A 16,879-nucleotide genomic window follows, 5' to 3' on the forward strand; every position below is an offset into this window, starting at 1 on the left:
CACCCGTCCCTGCCTCATCCAGATCTAACTGTCCTCGCCGTTCTCTCCTGGCCCTTTGATCAGCCTCTTCTGTCCCCGTTTCCCCACGGGCCCTTTGGGCTTGGCAAAGGCCTGCTTGAAGGCGTGCTGTTTCGGGTGCACCTCATCATACAGGAACTCTGCCGTCAGCTCAGCGCCGTCATCGATCTCAATCTGCACAGGGAAACGGGGTTTGTTACCATCAGAAAGGTCAACACCATGGAATGGACATACAGGAGGTGTAAGGACAAAGGGACTACACAAATGGAAATGGTGTTACAATGAGAAAGAAAAGGTGCTCACCTGTCTCCAAAGATCTGGGCTTGCAGGGAAAACTCCATAAGAGAAGGATCTCCAACCAAAGATCCTTCCCCTGTGGCAGTCAGCCCTTCAATGAGCTCTAATGAGCTCATATGAGCTACAGAGTGCCATCACCAAGCCACGTCCCTTACTGTCACATCCACACATCTCGTAAATTCCTCCAGAGCTGGGGCAGCCCATCTCAATGCCTGACTGTCTTCACACCCCAAAATGCTGCTCTCTCAGGGTAACCCCACACTCCTCCCCAAGGACATTGATGGGTTTGGACCAAGGACCCACAGGGTAGAAGCAAAGGGGCCTCCATACGCCCACCGTGTGAAGTACTGTTGTCAAATGACTCAAAGATTTAGGTCATTTCAATCCCAAAGCCTCAACCAGGGAAATCCATCCTCTCCTACCGGATAGAAGTCTTCACCAAAACCACAGATGCTGGGGATACCCATTAGGGCTGGGGCAGAGATGTCAGTGCAAGACCATTCCCCTTTTCTCCAGGCCGCTGTTAAACAACCTCAGTGATTCCTGAGGCTTCCCTGAATTCTGAGACCTCACCACAGTCAAAACCACGTCGCATCCAGGAGGTAGGGACTCACCTTCTTTGCTATCTCTAGACAGAACTCCTGCTCCACGGTGTCGAGCAACCGGCTCTTGCAGCTGGAGTAGAGCATGCGCTCCTTGATGCTGCATTTGTACCCAGGCATGGAGTAGATGAACACTGCGAGAGAGGAACGAGGCTCAGTGCTGCCCATGTGCAACGATGGGGAGCAGCCAGATCCTGGCTTTCTGGGGCTTTTCCAGGCTGAAGAGCCCTGACAAGTTCAGGTGCAGAGGCCAGGCTCTTCCACTGCCATACTCTGCAACTCAGCAGCCCCTTGCATAAATCCTCCCCAGTTCTCAATACTCAAGACCCGAATTGTGCATTCCCCACATTCTCTGGGCCCCAAAGGCTTGCTGCCATTCCCTTGGGGGGAGCACAGCAAGGGAGAATCCGCTCAGATCCCCCACACCACCCGCACCATTGCTAAGGGCAGAGCCAGGGGCTCTGAGCAATCACTGCTCACCAACAGACTCCAGGTAGTCTCCCTCATGTGAGTGCTTGTACAGGAAGAAGTGGTAGCGAGCAGAGTCCTGTGGGATCCTCTTGGGCAGGTCAGTGATCTCTGTGGGGCTCGTGTGCACCAGGTCGATGGTCTCCCGCTCCAGATCCAGCTTCTGGTTGAAGAAAGGGACAAAAGAGACCAAAGTGCCACAGCAAGGGGTGCTTGGAGGTGCAGGGGGAGCCGTGCCAGGGACTCACCAGCTGGATGTAATTGATTTTCTTCTGCTTCAGTGCCTGGATAGCCTGTTGTGCATCCAGCTGCAGGGGAAAGGCCAGGCCCTGCAGGGTCTGGTGCTTGCTCTCCACACTGATCTCTGTCTTCACCTGCAAACAGGAATAGCACTGAGTGTCAGGGTGGTCATGGACCAGGTACCATCTCCAGCTGCCCCAGGGTGAATGTGCATCCTCATGCTTGCATTTGCCAAGGCACAGAGCAGCAGCTGGGGGCATCCATGCCCTCCTGGAGTCAGGAGGCCTGTCCAGCCCTAACCCAGGAACTTGTGGGTTTGATGGGTGAGTGCAGGAGTGCTGGCAAAGCTCTCAGGCAGAGGCAATGCTTGAGACACAGCTCACTGGAAACACAGCATTAACATTTAGATGTCACCAGCCTCGGGACTGTGGTGCTTCCCAGCAAACAGGAATCACCCAGCAGAATCTGTCCCTGCTCGTGCATCCCCCAGACCTGCTCTCCTCCTTTGCACAACTGCTCCCAGAAAACAACCTCGGCACCACTGACGCTTCTCATGGGGCTGCATTGGCACAGGCTGCCCAGAGCTGTAGGTGCCATCCCTGGAGGCGCCCCAGGCCATGGAGAGGCCCTGGGTAGCCTGAGCTGAGGTGCAGCCAGCCCATGGCAGGGATGGGGCTGGGGTCTGTGAGGCCTCTTCCAACCCAATCATGCTGTGATTCTACGATTCTCAGCATAAGGCTGTTTGCAGAGAACTCCTAGCTGAGGACAGGGCAGGGTGCCGCAACCAACACTGCTGCCTCTTCATCTCATCCTCCCACACTGCAATGTGCAGGGAGCCTTGAAATCTCAGCATCCAGCTGCGGGGGTCTCAGGTCACTTACAGGTGCCCGCTGCCCACACTGGAGCGAGGATTCAGAGACCCACAGCTCAGACAAGCCCCCATTTTCACACCAAACCCTCAAAAGCAGAGGCTTTTGCACGGCGGAGCAAACAAATCCCCTCTCCACGAGACCAAAGCCACTGCAAAGAGGAAGAAAGATGGACAGGCCGCGTCACATCAGGCACCTCCACCCCGAACAGGGCTGTGCTGTGACCCTGCAGGAGGGAAAGGAGAGCGGGACGCGCAGCGGCACAGCATACCTCCTCGGGGCTGGGGTACTCTACCAGCGATGGGCAGCAGCAACAGCCCCCCACCATCTGCCATAGAATACAGGGAGACGGAGTCACGCCGATGGCGGAGGAGCTGCCCCTGAGCCCACCCCACCTGCCCCAGGCACACAGCAGCGCCAACCCGCACACTGCACACCAAGTGCTGCTTTCGTTTGGGATCAGTTTAGGAGGTTTGGTGCAAAGATGAGAAAAGCCCCTCCTCCCCACCCCACCCCTTTTTTTTTTTTTCCCCCTATAGCGATAATGGAGGAAAATCACACACACAAGCAGCCCATCCATCGCCAACTTGAAGTAGAAAAAACCCCAGGAGTGACCTAATCCCCGTCTCAAGTCCAACACAGACTTCAGACACCAGCTCCCTGGGGGTTTGTTTAGGGAGCCCAGTGTGGGGTGAGCTCAGCTCCCCTGGGCAGAGCAGGGGGCAAAGGGAGCAGAGCATGCAGCACACGGCCTGTGGAGCAGCCTACCATCTCCGTGCTTGAGTCTTGTGAGCAGGAATCCTGCGGGTGTGGGAAAGGAGACACTGTCAACGGCACCCACACAGGGATGGATGGGTCTAGGAACAAGGAGGGGGTGGCACCAACATGCTGGGAGGGTGCAGGCCTACCATGTCTCTGCTGGAGGCCAGGGAAAGCAGGTCCTGCGTGCAGGCATGGAGAGTGACAAAATGACATGGGAAATGTCAGTGCTGGGGAGGGACAGCCCTGAGCTGTGGGACTGGTTGTTGGGACAGCCCAGGAGCTCCAGGGGCATTACCAGCCCTGCTCTGCCTCCTGCTGACTGCCCAACCCGTGTTGGGATGGAGGAGTTACAGCAACAGGGGTTGGGGTAATTCCTCCACAAAGGGGAAGCCCCTAAAAGAGGGATCCCCCTACAGGTTTAGGGAAAAAGTGCCCAAGCTACTTTCCAAGCTCAGAGTATAGGTAGATGAAGAGCTCTGCATTCCCACAGCCAAAGACAGGGCAAGCACACACAGATGCTGAGGGCACTCAGGTTTGCCTTCTCCTCCCTTGCAGAGGTGTGGCACATGGGATTTACCACTGCCAACACCAGACCCCCATGTTTCTCCCCTGCAAATGCCCTGAGAACTAAAGGATGCTGGGGCGATGAGCGAAGAGCTTTCAATGCTGGACGAAGCAGGATGGAGTCGGAAAGCTCCCCAGATCAGAGGTCATCCCAGCACTGCTACCCTCTGCAACACACCTCCCCATGGCATTTCCTACTCCTTCTCTTTTTAAACCCACAAGCACTGGGCTCATTTCCAGGCTCTGCACAGGGATGGCCAAGCTGCATCCCACAGCTCTTGGCTTGGGCCTGCCCACTGGCAGCACTTGGGCTGCAGGGCTGCAGGGTGTTTTACCTCCTTTTCTTTACTTTTTTCTGCTTTCCCCTCCCTACTGAGAGCTGGGTGCTGACCAGAGCTCCTAATTTGCCTTTATTTCCCACTCCACCCCACAGATAAACCTGGTTTCCCTCTGCATTTCTGAGCCTGCAATGCCTCCAAGCGCTTCCAGAAAGACTCTCCATCTGGGGAGGGACTTATTATGACAGCTCAATCTCCATTTAAAAACCACTGTTTGAGCCCATAGTTCACCCCCAGCCTCCAGCACAGCAGTGATGCATTTTCTGCCTTCAGCTTTGGAGAACTCCCTCACACTTCCCCCAGCCTCCAGGAGGATGGCTCAGCACATCCCCTCTTTCCATGCCAGGTGCAGCCTGGCTCCCTGTCCCAGTGCAGAAGGCAGGGCTGCACAGCTGCCACATCCACCCTCCTGCTTTGCTGCTGCCTTTTGCTTTCCACTGGTGCCTGCTGCCAACCCAGGAATACCAGCACTTCCACAGTGAGAAATGCCAAACTCACAAAGGTTAGAGACCGTGCTAAGAGATGCACCACCAGCAGCAATCCCAGGCAAGTGGCAACGACATGCACTGCAAGGCACTTGGTAGCTTTTAAAGAAACATTGTCCCTTGTGTCACTTCCAAAATCCTGGTGGATTCACAGAGCTCAGGGTCCCAACAAAGAGACAGCCAAAGAGCAGAGCTGCTGAGGTCTGAGCTCGCTGCAGGGCTGCCCAGCAGATCACAGCCACTCCTCAGTGTCTGTTTTGTCAGCCCACGTGAAGACACTGCCAATGCTTCAGCTACAAAGGACACGGAGCTCTCTGACCCCAGCTGTGGTGATGGGGACAGAGGGGGAAGCGCCAGCATTTTGCACAGCCAACACAAGGCAGCAGCACGGCGCCAGCACTGCAAACACAACTGTTGCAGCCTCCTTCCCTTGTGCTGCAGCACACCTGGTGTTCTGCAAGGAGACAGGTTACTGTCACTCTGCTTCTGCAGCAATGTGCATGTCCAGGCAAGGATGGAGGCACTGCTGTGCAGGGTGCTGAAAGCTGCTCCCGTAGCCCCTCTCTGCTTTGCACTGCTCCAGAAACTTGCTATAAAGTCAGCACCAACAGAGACCCTGCAGCAGCCCAAGCATCCAGGTGCTTCACACTAAATTCAGAGGCAAAATAGTGATTTTTCTCTGTTTCTAGATGAGAAGGTCCACTTGCTGTGGTTCAGGCTTACACAGGGGACAGCGTACCTTTAAAATGAAACCCAACCACACCAAACCTGGGCAGCTCACTCGCTCGGGAGCCACCTCTTGCAGTCAGGAGGGTGGGGAGCAGCGGATCATTGGGAACACAAGCAAAACGAGCAACACTTACCTGGGCCACTTCACCCTGCAAGACACAGCCAAGAAAAAGCACTTAATCCTACAACACCAACCATCCAGGGCGATGGCCTGGGTGGGACCATAAAAGCCCAAAGTTACTGCAAGATAAGCAGCACAGCCCAGAGCCTTGTCTCAAAGCACTATTAGCTCTCTCTTCTCCAAGGTGTCATCTTGCATTCTCCAGCCTAAATCCTGCCCATACCCTCTGGGTGGGAGCTGGGATGACTATACCATGCCCTACTAGAAGATCACATTTGGTGGCATGCCCCAGATCCATTCATCATATCTGTCCAGCACCACCCAGTGGTTGTCACCACATGCTCCAATGATGAGCAGGACAAGCAATGAACTCCATAGTTCTCCAGGTCTACAGGGAAAGGAAGGTCCAGGCGGTGCTGAGAAATGTGGTTCTAGCCCCTTGTTGTGAAAAAAGGCCAGGTGCTGGTTGGTCTCTTCCCAGTTTGCAAGAAAAAGCAGAGGAAGAGAGGACCAACAACATTAATGCACTGGGTTGGCACTGCCCCCAGACCTGCTCCTGCACTGTCTTTGCCACTAACTGGACCAGACTGCTTGGCTTAATATCTCCCAGGCTCCACATCCATCTCTAAGCCCCACAGACCCCATCACAGGAGGAAGAGAGAGGGATGCTGTTTCTGTGACGTCCCAGTGAAATCCCCCTCCTCCCAAACACAGCTTCCAGGCAGTCCTCTCACCCCACAGGATCCTCTTCACAGCCTCAAGGTTTCCACAGCATTACAGAGGTTGGCACGAGTGTCTCATGCTGCTGCAGGACCTGTGTTGTTCTGCAGCCTTGCCTGGCCTCATCCAGCCATTTCCATACTTCCTTCCAGCACTAAGCCCCAGACATTCAGGCTAAGACCTCTCCCCTTTAGCACAGCATCCCTCACAGCCACAGATGAACCTGAGAAAGTACACTGCTACAGCCAAAACGTGAGCTGGAATCCTTCCTGTTTTCCCCTCAAATTCAACTCCAGCTCTGAGTTCCATCCTGATATCTAAAGATTTGACACCGCTGCCTGCCTTTAGGCTCCACCTGCCTGCTAATTGCTAATTACAGCATGCAAAGTAAGATATCCAAGCTCATGTCCTAGCGAAGAAAAGAGTCTGTAAAATTCATCATCAGTTTGACCATGAGGTCATGCAAATGCTTGATCCACCTCAGCAGGTTCAGGAGCGGGTTAAAAAGCACACGTACAAAGGAGCTTTGTAAGAGTGAGCCACCTCTGCACCAAAGGCTGAGCCCCAAACCTCCCTGGGGCTGGGTGCCATGGGATGCCCACCTCATTGATGCGGATCTGCTGGAGCTCCTGCTCAGCTGCAGTCAGCGGGGCGGGCGCAGAGCAGGACGATACGTGCTTCTGGTACCCACTGAGGGACACATCCTCCTGCAGACAGAGGGACAAGAAGGGAAACGTTAGGGAGTTATTATCACCACAGAGCAGCCAGGACAGGGCTATGACCCCAGCCTGGATCTGAGATCCCAAGCTCTGGCTCTCTCCCTGCCGACACGAATGACCAGTGTGGGCTGTGCTCTCGGACACCTCCATGCAAACACCACACTTGATTTGAGCCCTGCCCATCCAGGCCATCCCACCAGCCATGCAGCAGTGCGGCCCCTGGTTGAGGAGCAAAGCCTGGGACCACAACAGCCAGAAGAAAAGGAGACCACAGCCCGATTGCAGCCATGAAGCAGGATGCCAGCAGCTGGAGTCTTGGGTAGGCTCCCAGTGCTCAGGTTTTAACTCAAAAGATTGAACAGAACCCTATGTGAGCCACGACCGTACCTTAACTGTTCCAAACATCTCATCCTTTATATGCCCCCCTCCAAATTCTTTCTTCACCGTTGCTCTGGTTGCAGCATACAGCATCTTCAGCCTGACCTGTGTGAGGAGGGATACAGTAGACATGGTCAGGGAAGGAAGCAGGGGACCTGTCACCTCCATCCCACTGGCACCTGATGGTTACTGCCACCTCCTGACCCAAAGCTCTGCCTTCCCAAAGCTCAGCCTCCCACCCCTTCCACGTGCAGCTACAACCACAGCTGGTGCTGTCATTTGAGACTCATCCCTGGGAGCCAGCTTGCAGCCCAGGACCCTGCAGCACAACAAGGAATAATGTCACCTCCATGTGCTTGCTTAACCACGGGATGCTCTGATTACACAAACACAAAGAAACACAAAAACAAATACACACAAAAACAAATAAATCAAACCCGATACAGAGACTCCAGATTCTCATAGGGAGCAGAAAGATCTCTGTAGCTATTGGCACTACAAGCTAGAAAGTAAGTACCTGGAAACAACCACCTGGTTTTTACCTCAGTCCTGTGTCTCACCCCAGCAGCTCTAGCTCCAGGGGACTGCTCTGAGCACAGTGTGGGCACTTGTCAGCTCTATTTCCACAGCTATGCATGGAGGCACGTGCATGCTGCAGCCTTAAGGAGCTCTGGCCTCAAACCACAGTTCACTGGTTTATTGTACAGACAGACAGCAGCTTCACAGGGAATCATGAAAACAATCATGTTGCAAAAGAACAGTCCTGGTGGTTTGATGTTGTTGAGTTGCCATAAGGGACCACATCCTTCCAATGAAAATTCCTCACCAACAAAGCAAAACGTTGCTTCCATTCACCTTTTAGACTTCTCTTGCACTGTTCTCCTGCAAAACTCTGCTCAGGAAAGAACTTTTGCAAGCACTCCCCAGCCCGCCTTGACTGACACAGAGGACCAAGCCAACCCTCTGCCATCAAGGCTCACAGTCCCTGGGTTATGCTAAGGCCAAGGTCACAAGCCACAGGAACATCAACACCAGCCTACGAGCCAGCAGGTGTCGTTGCTGGCCTACAGTTACACATCCTGGAGCCACCGAAGGCAGATTTTTGGACACCTGCCCATCTCGCTCCCGCCCAAATGCCACAAGTTCCAGGACAGCAGAGCTCACCGGGGAGTTATCAGGGGACCAGGAGATGAAGAGCCACTCGTAGCCCTGGGCGTTCTGGCTGTCCAGGCGGTACAGCACATAGCATGGCTGCTGCTCATCCAGCAAGGGTAGCACAAAGGCATCATAGTCCATGTCCCAGCGCCGGGCCAGCTCCTTGTGCGCTCCCAAAACAAGCTGTTCTGGAAGGAGAAGAGAGAAAAGTGAAGGTTATGCAAAGGCAAGGCTCAGCTGCTCTTATCAGACTCCACATAACCTCAGAGATGCAAAAACACTTGCTTGAGGGATAAGCAGGCAGGGGTCTGTGCTGTGTCCCCCTGCAGCAGGCCGTGCTGCCAGAGAGCCCTGGCTTCTGCAAAGGATTTATGCAGTTCACACATGTGGTGGCATCTCAAGTGTCCAGAGGGTATTTTTTCCCCTGCTACGCAAGCATCAATGGGGCTGGAAGCAGCAAGCAGCAAGCTGGGCAGTGTGGGGCTGGGATTTAAGTGCCAGTGTAGGCATGGTACGAACACAAAGAAAAACATCAGAGAGAGAAATGAAAGGTTTGCCATTCTCCAAAGCCTCTTCAAAGAGTTCTCAGGAAGCAAGGACAGAAGTTTTCTGTGTTGCTGAAGTGCAGCAATGAGGTTTTGCACTCGCTGTGGCTCTGCTCCTGGAGTGTGGGACACCCTACATCCCAAAGCTGCTTTTAGATCATGTTTCTCCACACGAGTTGCAGGGAAGAAAAGAGGCTTCAAAAAGCTGAAGGACTACTAGCAGCTCGCCTAGAGCTGCTCTGTCAGCCCTGCTCCAGACGGACACCATCCCCATCCTGTGCTTTCAGAAAAGCAGAGCTGAAAATACTTTCTCTCCAACAAAACCATCTGCTTGGAGAAAGAAAGGAAGAAGCAGCATAAAAACCTCAATGTAGACTTAAACAATACAAAGCAGGCAGGCAGAAGGATTCGGCTTTTTGGAAAGCTCCAAAATCTAAGAGAGCCCAACAGATTTCACCTGGCCAAACACCCAGGCAGCCCCAAGGCCTTCCCACCTGCTACATGTCCCAGCACCCCATGCACAGGGCAACCAATGCCAGGTAATTCATTGCAGGTGAAGCAGCACAAGCCAGCCCACAGCAGTGCCCTCAGCAGCCTGCAGCATCCAGGTGTTCCCAAGGCTGAAGAACTGCCTGTTCCAGAAATGCAACACCAGCATCAGCACTCCATAGGACCACCTCCAGCATCACCCTTTTCAGCCTTTGTTTGCTCTTCAGCTTGCTCTGCTTCCTCCCACAGAGTCTCTGCAGTTCAATTCAATTTCTTTAGGGCAAATTTTCCTCCCTAGCTCCGGCAGCAAAGCCAGAAACTGCACCATGGCTGGGGTTCCCACAGCCCAGACCATGGAGGTGACAGCATGGTGGCAGGGCAGGATCCAAAGCACAAAGCACTGCCAAGCAAGGGGATGTGATTTCTACTGACAGTAACACGTCTCCATTGCTGCTATGGAGCAGCATCTAGAGCCAGCAGCCCTCACAGCCACACTGCAGCCTGGGCTTATCTGACTCATCCCTAACAGAAGGACAAGCTTTTTAAAGGCTAAAGATGACCAGGGAACAAAAATGGTTGTTGGCTGCTGAGCTCCAGGGTGGCTGAAGTCACTGCAGTCCCAGCTGTAGGACGGTGCCACACTGCTCCGTGAAAAACAAGTCATTCATATGCAATTGTACCAAGCCAAGCAGATGGAAAACCTACACCTCAGAGGTTCCTGCTGGGATGCTCAATCACTGCTTTGCTCCACTTGCTTATTAGATAAAAACTGAGGCCCAAAGGCACCTTTTGGTGGCCAAATGCAGCAGGGAAACACGCAGCCCCCTGTGCCATAGCAGCAGGAAGGAGCAGGACCTGGGACTGGGGGCACTGGAGAGCTGGTCTGAAGTCAGCAGGATGCAAAGTCATTGCGTATCCCAGAGCGGCCCCAGCAGAGGCTGTGAGGCTGTTGTTGCCAAGAGTTGCTCAGCAGCTCACCTGAACTTTGGGCTTGGTTTTCACATGGACCCACAGCACTCTGCTCTTGGCTCCACATGTCAAGAAGCCCCGCTTGGAATTTGTACAACATTTCCAGAAATGCAGGCCCTATTTTTCAGCATATTTGGCCAGCAAAGAGGAAAGAAAGGAAAAGAGGAGAACTGGGCTGACACAGCATAAATCAAAGCACTTAAAAATGGAGCTTACCTTCCTCGATGATCACCTTGATGAGCCGAACTGAACCATTTCGGGCTTTGGCAAAAAAGTCCCTTAATTCCGTGGTGGCTGAAAGAACCAGAAACATTGTGATCAGATCGAAGGGCCAAAGCAGGTGCTGCTCACTGACGGGCCGCGGGGATAAGTGATTTGGCAGGATATTAATTAAAAACAGTCCAGAAAAAAAAGAGAAAGAATAACCGGTGCCAAAATGTTACAATAAAAATAATATGAAATCCAAACAGCTGGCCTCCTCGGGTAGTAAAGTGCTGCGTCTCCCAGAGGCTTCAGAGTTAAATAGCAGCTGGGAGCACATGTGATCCAGATAACCTGATACTTGGCCTGGGTGAACATAATCACCCAAATTTAGCTGATGGCTTGGCTGGTTGCAGGCAGAGCTCAAGTGACAAGTTTATTAACTTTGCAGCGCAGTCAGGTTTGCGTGCAGGGTGGCTGGGAGATGTTAGGAAAGGTGGGGATGCTGCTGAGCCCCAGTGCTGCAGGTCACTGAGCCCAAAGTGGAGACACAGGCGTGACACTGAGCCCTCTGGATGGGAAAGAACAGCAGGCCATCAGCTATGGCTGCAGGCAGATACCCACATGACAGCTCAACAGCGAGCCCAATGGATGCTGCCATGCAGCCAATGGGGATCTGCAGGGTCAGAGCAGGTAAGAGTCATCCAGCACATAAGTGCACACCCTATGACAGACCCTTCCATGCTGCTGCATGTGTTCTGCTCTAGCCTTGCTCTGCAAGAAAGAAGAACCAAGGCAGGGTGCTTAGTGCAGGGCATCCCGCCTGGAAGATCCCATCCCGAGACTTTAAAGCTGCAGAGCATTCCAGCACTTATTAGAAATACAGAAACAAGTGCTGCAAAGATAAGCAACCCACTGCTCCCTGCAGCAGCCCCAAAGTGCAAGCACAACAGGGAACTGCTGCTTGAGGGGTCACCAGTAGAGCAGCTAGGCAGACTGGTTCCTTCCTCCCATGTGATAAATCTGAGCTGCATGTGTTTCACCATCTCAAGAGCTGTCCTGAGCAAAGGTCTAGAAGCTCTCCCTTTCCCTGATGCCTTCTCAATCAGAGCATAGCTCAGGGCTGGAAGGGACCGTGAAGCCCCTCAGCCTCAAGCCCTGCCATGGGCTGCTTGCCCCCCACCAGATCAAGCCGCTCAGGGCCCACCAGCCTGGGGCATCTTCTGCAGAGAGAAAAGGCACAGATGAGAAGCAGCCCTCAGGCTCAGAGCCAAACCCGAGCACGACATGGGAGTAGGACCATCCTCCCAAACCCATCCCATGGCCCCCGGCAGCATGGAGGCACACAGCTTTCCAGCAGCACTCAGCCTGCTGCCGGGTATTTTTAGCCCTTCCCCTGCTGACAGGCTGCTTCCTCCAAGCAGCTGCTGTGGTTGCTGAAGATACGAGAGGTTTCTCCCAGGGCGGAAGAGGAGGAGAAAAAGAGATGTTTCTACACCTAGGAAACCTAAACACGAGAGCCAAAGGGTCCTGAGGAGCGTTACGCTTTGCCATCGTGCTGCCCAAACAGGAGGGAGGGGGATAGCAGCTTGGATATTCCTAGCTTCAAGCTAAAATATTTTGGAAAAAAACACCAAAAATTAAAAATAATAAGAATCACTGATGTGTCTGTGCCATTCCTTTCTGCTTCCTCCAGCACAGAGCCAAGGGAGAGGAACATGCTAGCCGTGAAGGCTTTCAGCATGAGCTCAGCAACTGCTTCATTACAGCATGATTACTGCTTAATTGGCATAGCAGACCTGACGAGACAGTCTGCGTGCCTGAAATATTAACAGAGAGCCCCCAGCCTGTTCCAAAGGAAAAGCAGAGGGATGGAGGAGGGAGCAGCACCGAGGCATGGGGTGACACAGGGGTGTCCCCAGGATGTGATCCCGAGGCTGAGGGCCCTGCATGGAACAAAAAGCCAGAGCAGCTGCACGGCAGTGGGAGCTGCAGAGGGAGGGCCCAGAGCTCAAGGAAAGTCCTCAGTGCTGGCAGGTCCTGGAGGCAGCAGGGCACCATGCTACACTGTGGTTGCTGGAGGTAAGTGGCAGCTGAGGCAAAGTGGCAGAGCCAGGGGAAGGCAGCTCAGGTGCATTTTGGTGGGTCGGTGCCCACAGCAGGAGGTTCCCAGACCCGATGTGGGTCCAGCTTTAAGTCCACATCTCCACGGTCAGATCTGGCCACCGCACCAACGCGTCCTGCAGTCAGGAATAGAGGAGAGGCAAAGTGCGTGCTGGAGGACAAGGAGAGCTCCCTGTTCTCTCAGCAGGTTGGAGGAACAGGCTGGAAAAAGAAGAAGAAAAAAAAAAGAAATAGGATGAAATTCACTAGGAAGCAAAACACCACAGAGGGAGAGAGCAGCGTGCATTGCCAGCAACTCTGCAGAGAAAGAGGGTCACATTGGGGGCAAGCCTATGCTGGTTAGTGGCTTCACGGCATTGCAAAGTCAGTTGTGAAGGCAGGAGCAGGAGCACAGCTTGCAGCAAGGTTACATGGTGCTGACACAGCCTCAGGATTGGTGTCGTGCAAGGAGAATGGCACAGGCCATGCGAGACTGAGGGAGCTGGGGCTGCGTCCAGAGAGGGAGAGCAGCCCTCACCTGCTGGGCCTTCCCACTCATCCCCAGCCTGCTGACAGCTCCCGGATCAATAATACATGTCCCCTGAAACAGATGCCTCTCTCGGCGTGCCGCGTCCCCTCGGCCTCCCGGCACGAAACCTGAACCCTCAGCCATCAATCTTTCATCCTCTGGCCACTATCCTCAAGCTGAGGCAACTGCACACTGCCAGTCCCTCCTGCAGCTTGGCTGGCTGCTTTGGGCACTGAGAAGATTGCATTTCTCACCACGGCCTTGCAGGCAGCCTTTTCTCTGGTGAAAAAGCTACAGACTGCATGAGAAAATAGAATGGAAGGGAAGAAGGAACAACTGAGCAAGAGGGGACACAGCCAAAGCATCTTCCAGTTCTCCACGATCACAGAATGGCCTGTGTTGAAAAGGAGCACAGTGCTCATCCAGTTCCAACCCCCTGCTGTGTGCAGGTCGCCAACCAGCAGCCCAGGCTGCCCAGAGCCACATCCAGCCTGGCCTCGAATGCCTGCAGGGATGGGGCATCCACAGCCTCCTTGGCAACCTGTTCCAGTGCCTCACCACCCTCTGGGTGAAAAGCTTCCTCCTCATATCCAACCTAAACCTCCCCTGTCTCAGTTTAAAACTGAGTCCTATTTAGTGATAGCTCCTTGTCCTATCACCATCCACCCTCGTAAACAGCCGTTTCCCCTCCTGTTTATACGCTCCCTCCAAATATTGGAAGGCCACAATGAGGTCTCCCCAGAGCCTTCTCTTTCTCCAAGCTAAATAAACCCAGTTCCCTCAACCTTTTGATGCTGGGTTCTATTCTGCAGAAGGATTTCACTGAATCTTGGCCACACTGCATATCCTGCCTGGGTATCTCCAGCCATTCATCCCATGAGCCATTCGCCTCCATATGCCTACCTGGAAGCCACCTTCCCCCCATCCTGGCACCTCCCAGTTCCCCATCAGAATCGCTCTCACTCTGGGTATCAGACCAGCAGTGGTCTCATTGCATTTAGAGGCTCTCGACATGCACTTTCCAAGGGACTTCCTCTTCCCCACTACTTTAAGAGGCTTTTATTATTTGCACATCCTCAAAATTACAGCTCAAGCGCAACTTCTGCAGGGGTTAGAGCCTGCCTCTGTGCATTCTGAGTCATGGGGGTGTTCGCTTTGTGTTTTGCATAAGCCCAGGGCATTTCTGCTCTTTGCTGCAAAGCAAAACCAGGAACCAGAGCACTGGTGCCCAGCCCGGAAGAAGCAGTCGTTACCCACAGATGGGGATCAGCTCCTCAAAGGCAGCCCTGCAGCAGCTCACTGCACAGGCCCCATGAGCAGGGAGGTTTTCGTTTCCCTTCTCTTATCTCAGCAGAAACCCCAATCACCGCCATTCCTCTCTGTTGGCAGAGCGCACCTACAGCCAAGGAATCACAGAATCATTATGGTTGGCAAAGACCTCTAAGATCCCCAGGTCCCACCGTCCACCCCCCACCTGCCCACGGCCCTCAGTGCCACATCCCCACCGTTTTGGGATTCCTCCATGGACGCTGACTCCCCCAGCTCCCCATGCAGCTGTGCCAGTGCCCGACTGCTCTTTGGGACAAGTGCTGGATAGGGACAGTTTCCTTCTGGAGCTTCCTTCTCATCGAAGAGTCAGCCTGGGAGCAGAGCCAGCTGCTCCCACGGGGATGGGCAAGGAGCAGCTCAGCAGCCACAACACTGCTATCCCCCCACTTTCTGCTCCTTCTTCACCTCCCACTTCATTCTTGCTCATACAAGCCACTTTCTAGATGGAAAAAAAACCCTTCAAGACACGTTTTCACCCCAACATTTCTGCCATCCACACGAGCACCACCATCACCTCCCTCTCCCTGGGACCCTTCATCTTCTCTCCCAAAGTCAGCTCACACAGAATGATGCTCCTCCCCCCCTGCCCAGCACACGCCTGCTTCCTGCTGTGCAGGGAAAGGAGGTCACCCGACTTTCTGAGGCACTCACACCCAGCCTTCCCTTCACTGCTTATATCAAATTCTCCCTTCCAAGCTATCACCGCGAGCCAGGCTCACAGATGAGGCTGGGTGGCTTACCCACAACACATGAAGATGGAAGACATGGAAAATCCCTCCTGCTTGGCAAACAGCTCAGGCACTCCCAGAGGGGGAGGAAGCAGCAGCAGCATTGCTGTGCTCATCTGAGAGAGAGTGAATCAGCTCGCTGACGGGGGAAGGAATGATGGTGACCACTGTGCCAGGGCGGGGGAGAATGAAGGACCCCCGATGCACCCACCCAGCAGTTTCCAAGTAGTTTGGGAAGGGAATGAGATCGCTTTGCTGGGGCTGGCACAGGTCAGTGAACTGCAAGAGCAGCGGTGCAATGCCAGTGCCTCTCTTCCACCTCTGTTTCAAGCACCAGGACACTGCAAACCCTACCAGGGCAGTGCATCCTGCCTGCACCGAGAGCTCAGAGTGCTGTGCCCACTGCTTTGGTTCTGGTTTTGTTGTTGTTGCAACCAGAGGAAACCACAAAGAGGTCTTGAGCTTTAATGTAGCAGCCTAGGGCTTAGAGGCAATGAATGAGAACGCAAGGGCCGACGGCCACCAGCACCGCCAGGCCAAGCAGGAGCAGCATCTGAGCATCAAACCGCATCCCAAGAGCACCCAACAGGAATGATGCTCCTGGCTGTCCTCGAGCAAAGGGAACGTCACCAGAGTGTGCTGCGAAGGAACAGTGGCCATAAATTCACCCTAAATTCGCCATGCTCCCCCAGAGGCATTGGCCACGAGGAAGGAACAGTGAGCTGGCACAGCCCGCCCAGCATAGCCCAGGGCCGGCATCTTTGCCACCTCTGCTCGCATATCAATTCGGTTCCATCAATTATGCAGTGCCTCCGGTCCTGCTTAACGCTGCCCAGGGAGGTGTCAGGTGGGAGCGGGGGGAAACGCCACGGAGACGCACGCTGTCACCCCCCGAAACCTCGGGGCCGCCTCCGGGGATCCCCCCACATATCCTTCCCCCTAAACCGGCCTTCTTCCAACACGGAAATTCCAGAGACAGCACTGCTGGCGTTCTTTCTGCTTAAAACGCAGCCCTGCGGCGGGAGGCGGCCGGCAGCACGCACAGCGGTGGGCTCGCACCGCGCCTCTCGCACCCTTCTCCCCGCTGGGATTTTGGGCTCACGGCGGGGCTGTGCCGCTCCGCCCGCTGCTGGATCGCAGGGCAAGGGCCTCCGGCTGCGCAGACCCCACTCCATAACGGAGCAGCCGTGGTAGAAGACACCTTAGCGGTGCCGAGCCGCGTTCGGGCATCGCGCGGAGACAAAGGATGCGCGAAGCCCCGCAGCACCGCGCTCGGATCGGCCGCGCTGCCCCCGACCGCCACCCGCGGTGCCCACCCTGCGCATCCGGGAGCCGCGGCGGGGAACGTGCGGCGTGACCCGGCGGTTCGGCCCGGCCCGCGCTTACCGTGGATGCCGGTCTGGTGCGTCATGGCTCCTCTCCGCTCCGCTCCGCCGCGTCCCGGGCAGGAAACGGCTCCGCCGCCCGCACCGACGCTTCCGGAGCCGGCACCGGGCGGAGCCGCAGCCCGCACCGCCCCCG

General features: G+C 54.7%; 1 protein-coding gene across 1 annotated transcript; it reads right to left on the reverse strand.

Annotated features, from left to right (window-relative positions):
* Positions 1 to 24: 24 nt before the first annotated feature.
* TWF2 (twinfilin actin binding protein 2) lies at positions 25 to 16,769 on the reverse strand (the record flags this gene model as incomplete). The annotated part of the gene is made up of 9 exons (XM_079540367.1): positions 25 to 192; positions 930 to 1,051; positions 1,398 to 1,548; positions 1,634 to 1,759; positions 6,816 to 6,920; positions 7,320 to 7,415; positions 8,475 to 8,653; positions 10,685 to 10,762; positions 16,745 to 16,769. 9 exons carry the CDS (start codon positions 16,767 to 16,769, stop codon positions 25 to 27), a joined length of 1,050 nt encoding a protein of 349 aa, XP_079396493.1.
* Between the last annotated feature and the right edge of the window lie 110 nt (positions 16,770 to 16,879).

This window comes from Tetrao urogallus (assembly GCF_951394365.1).
Source record: "Tetrao urogallus genome assembly, chromosome: 10".
NCBI lineage: Eukaryota > Metazoa > Chordata > Aves > Galliformes > Phasianidae > Tetrao > Tetrao urogallus.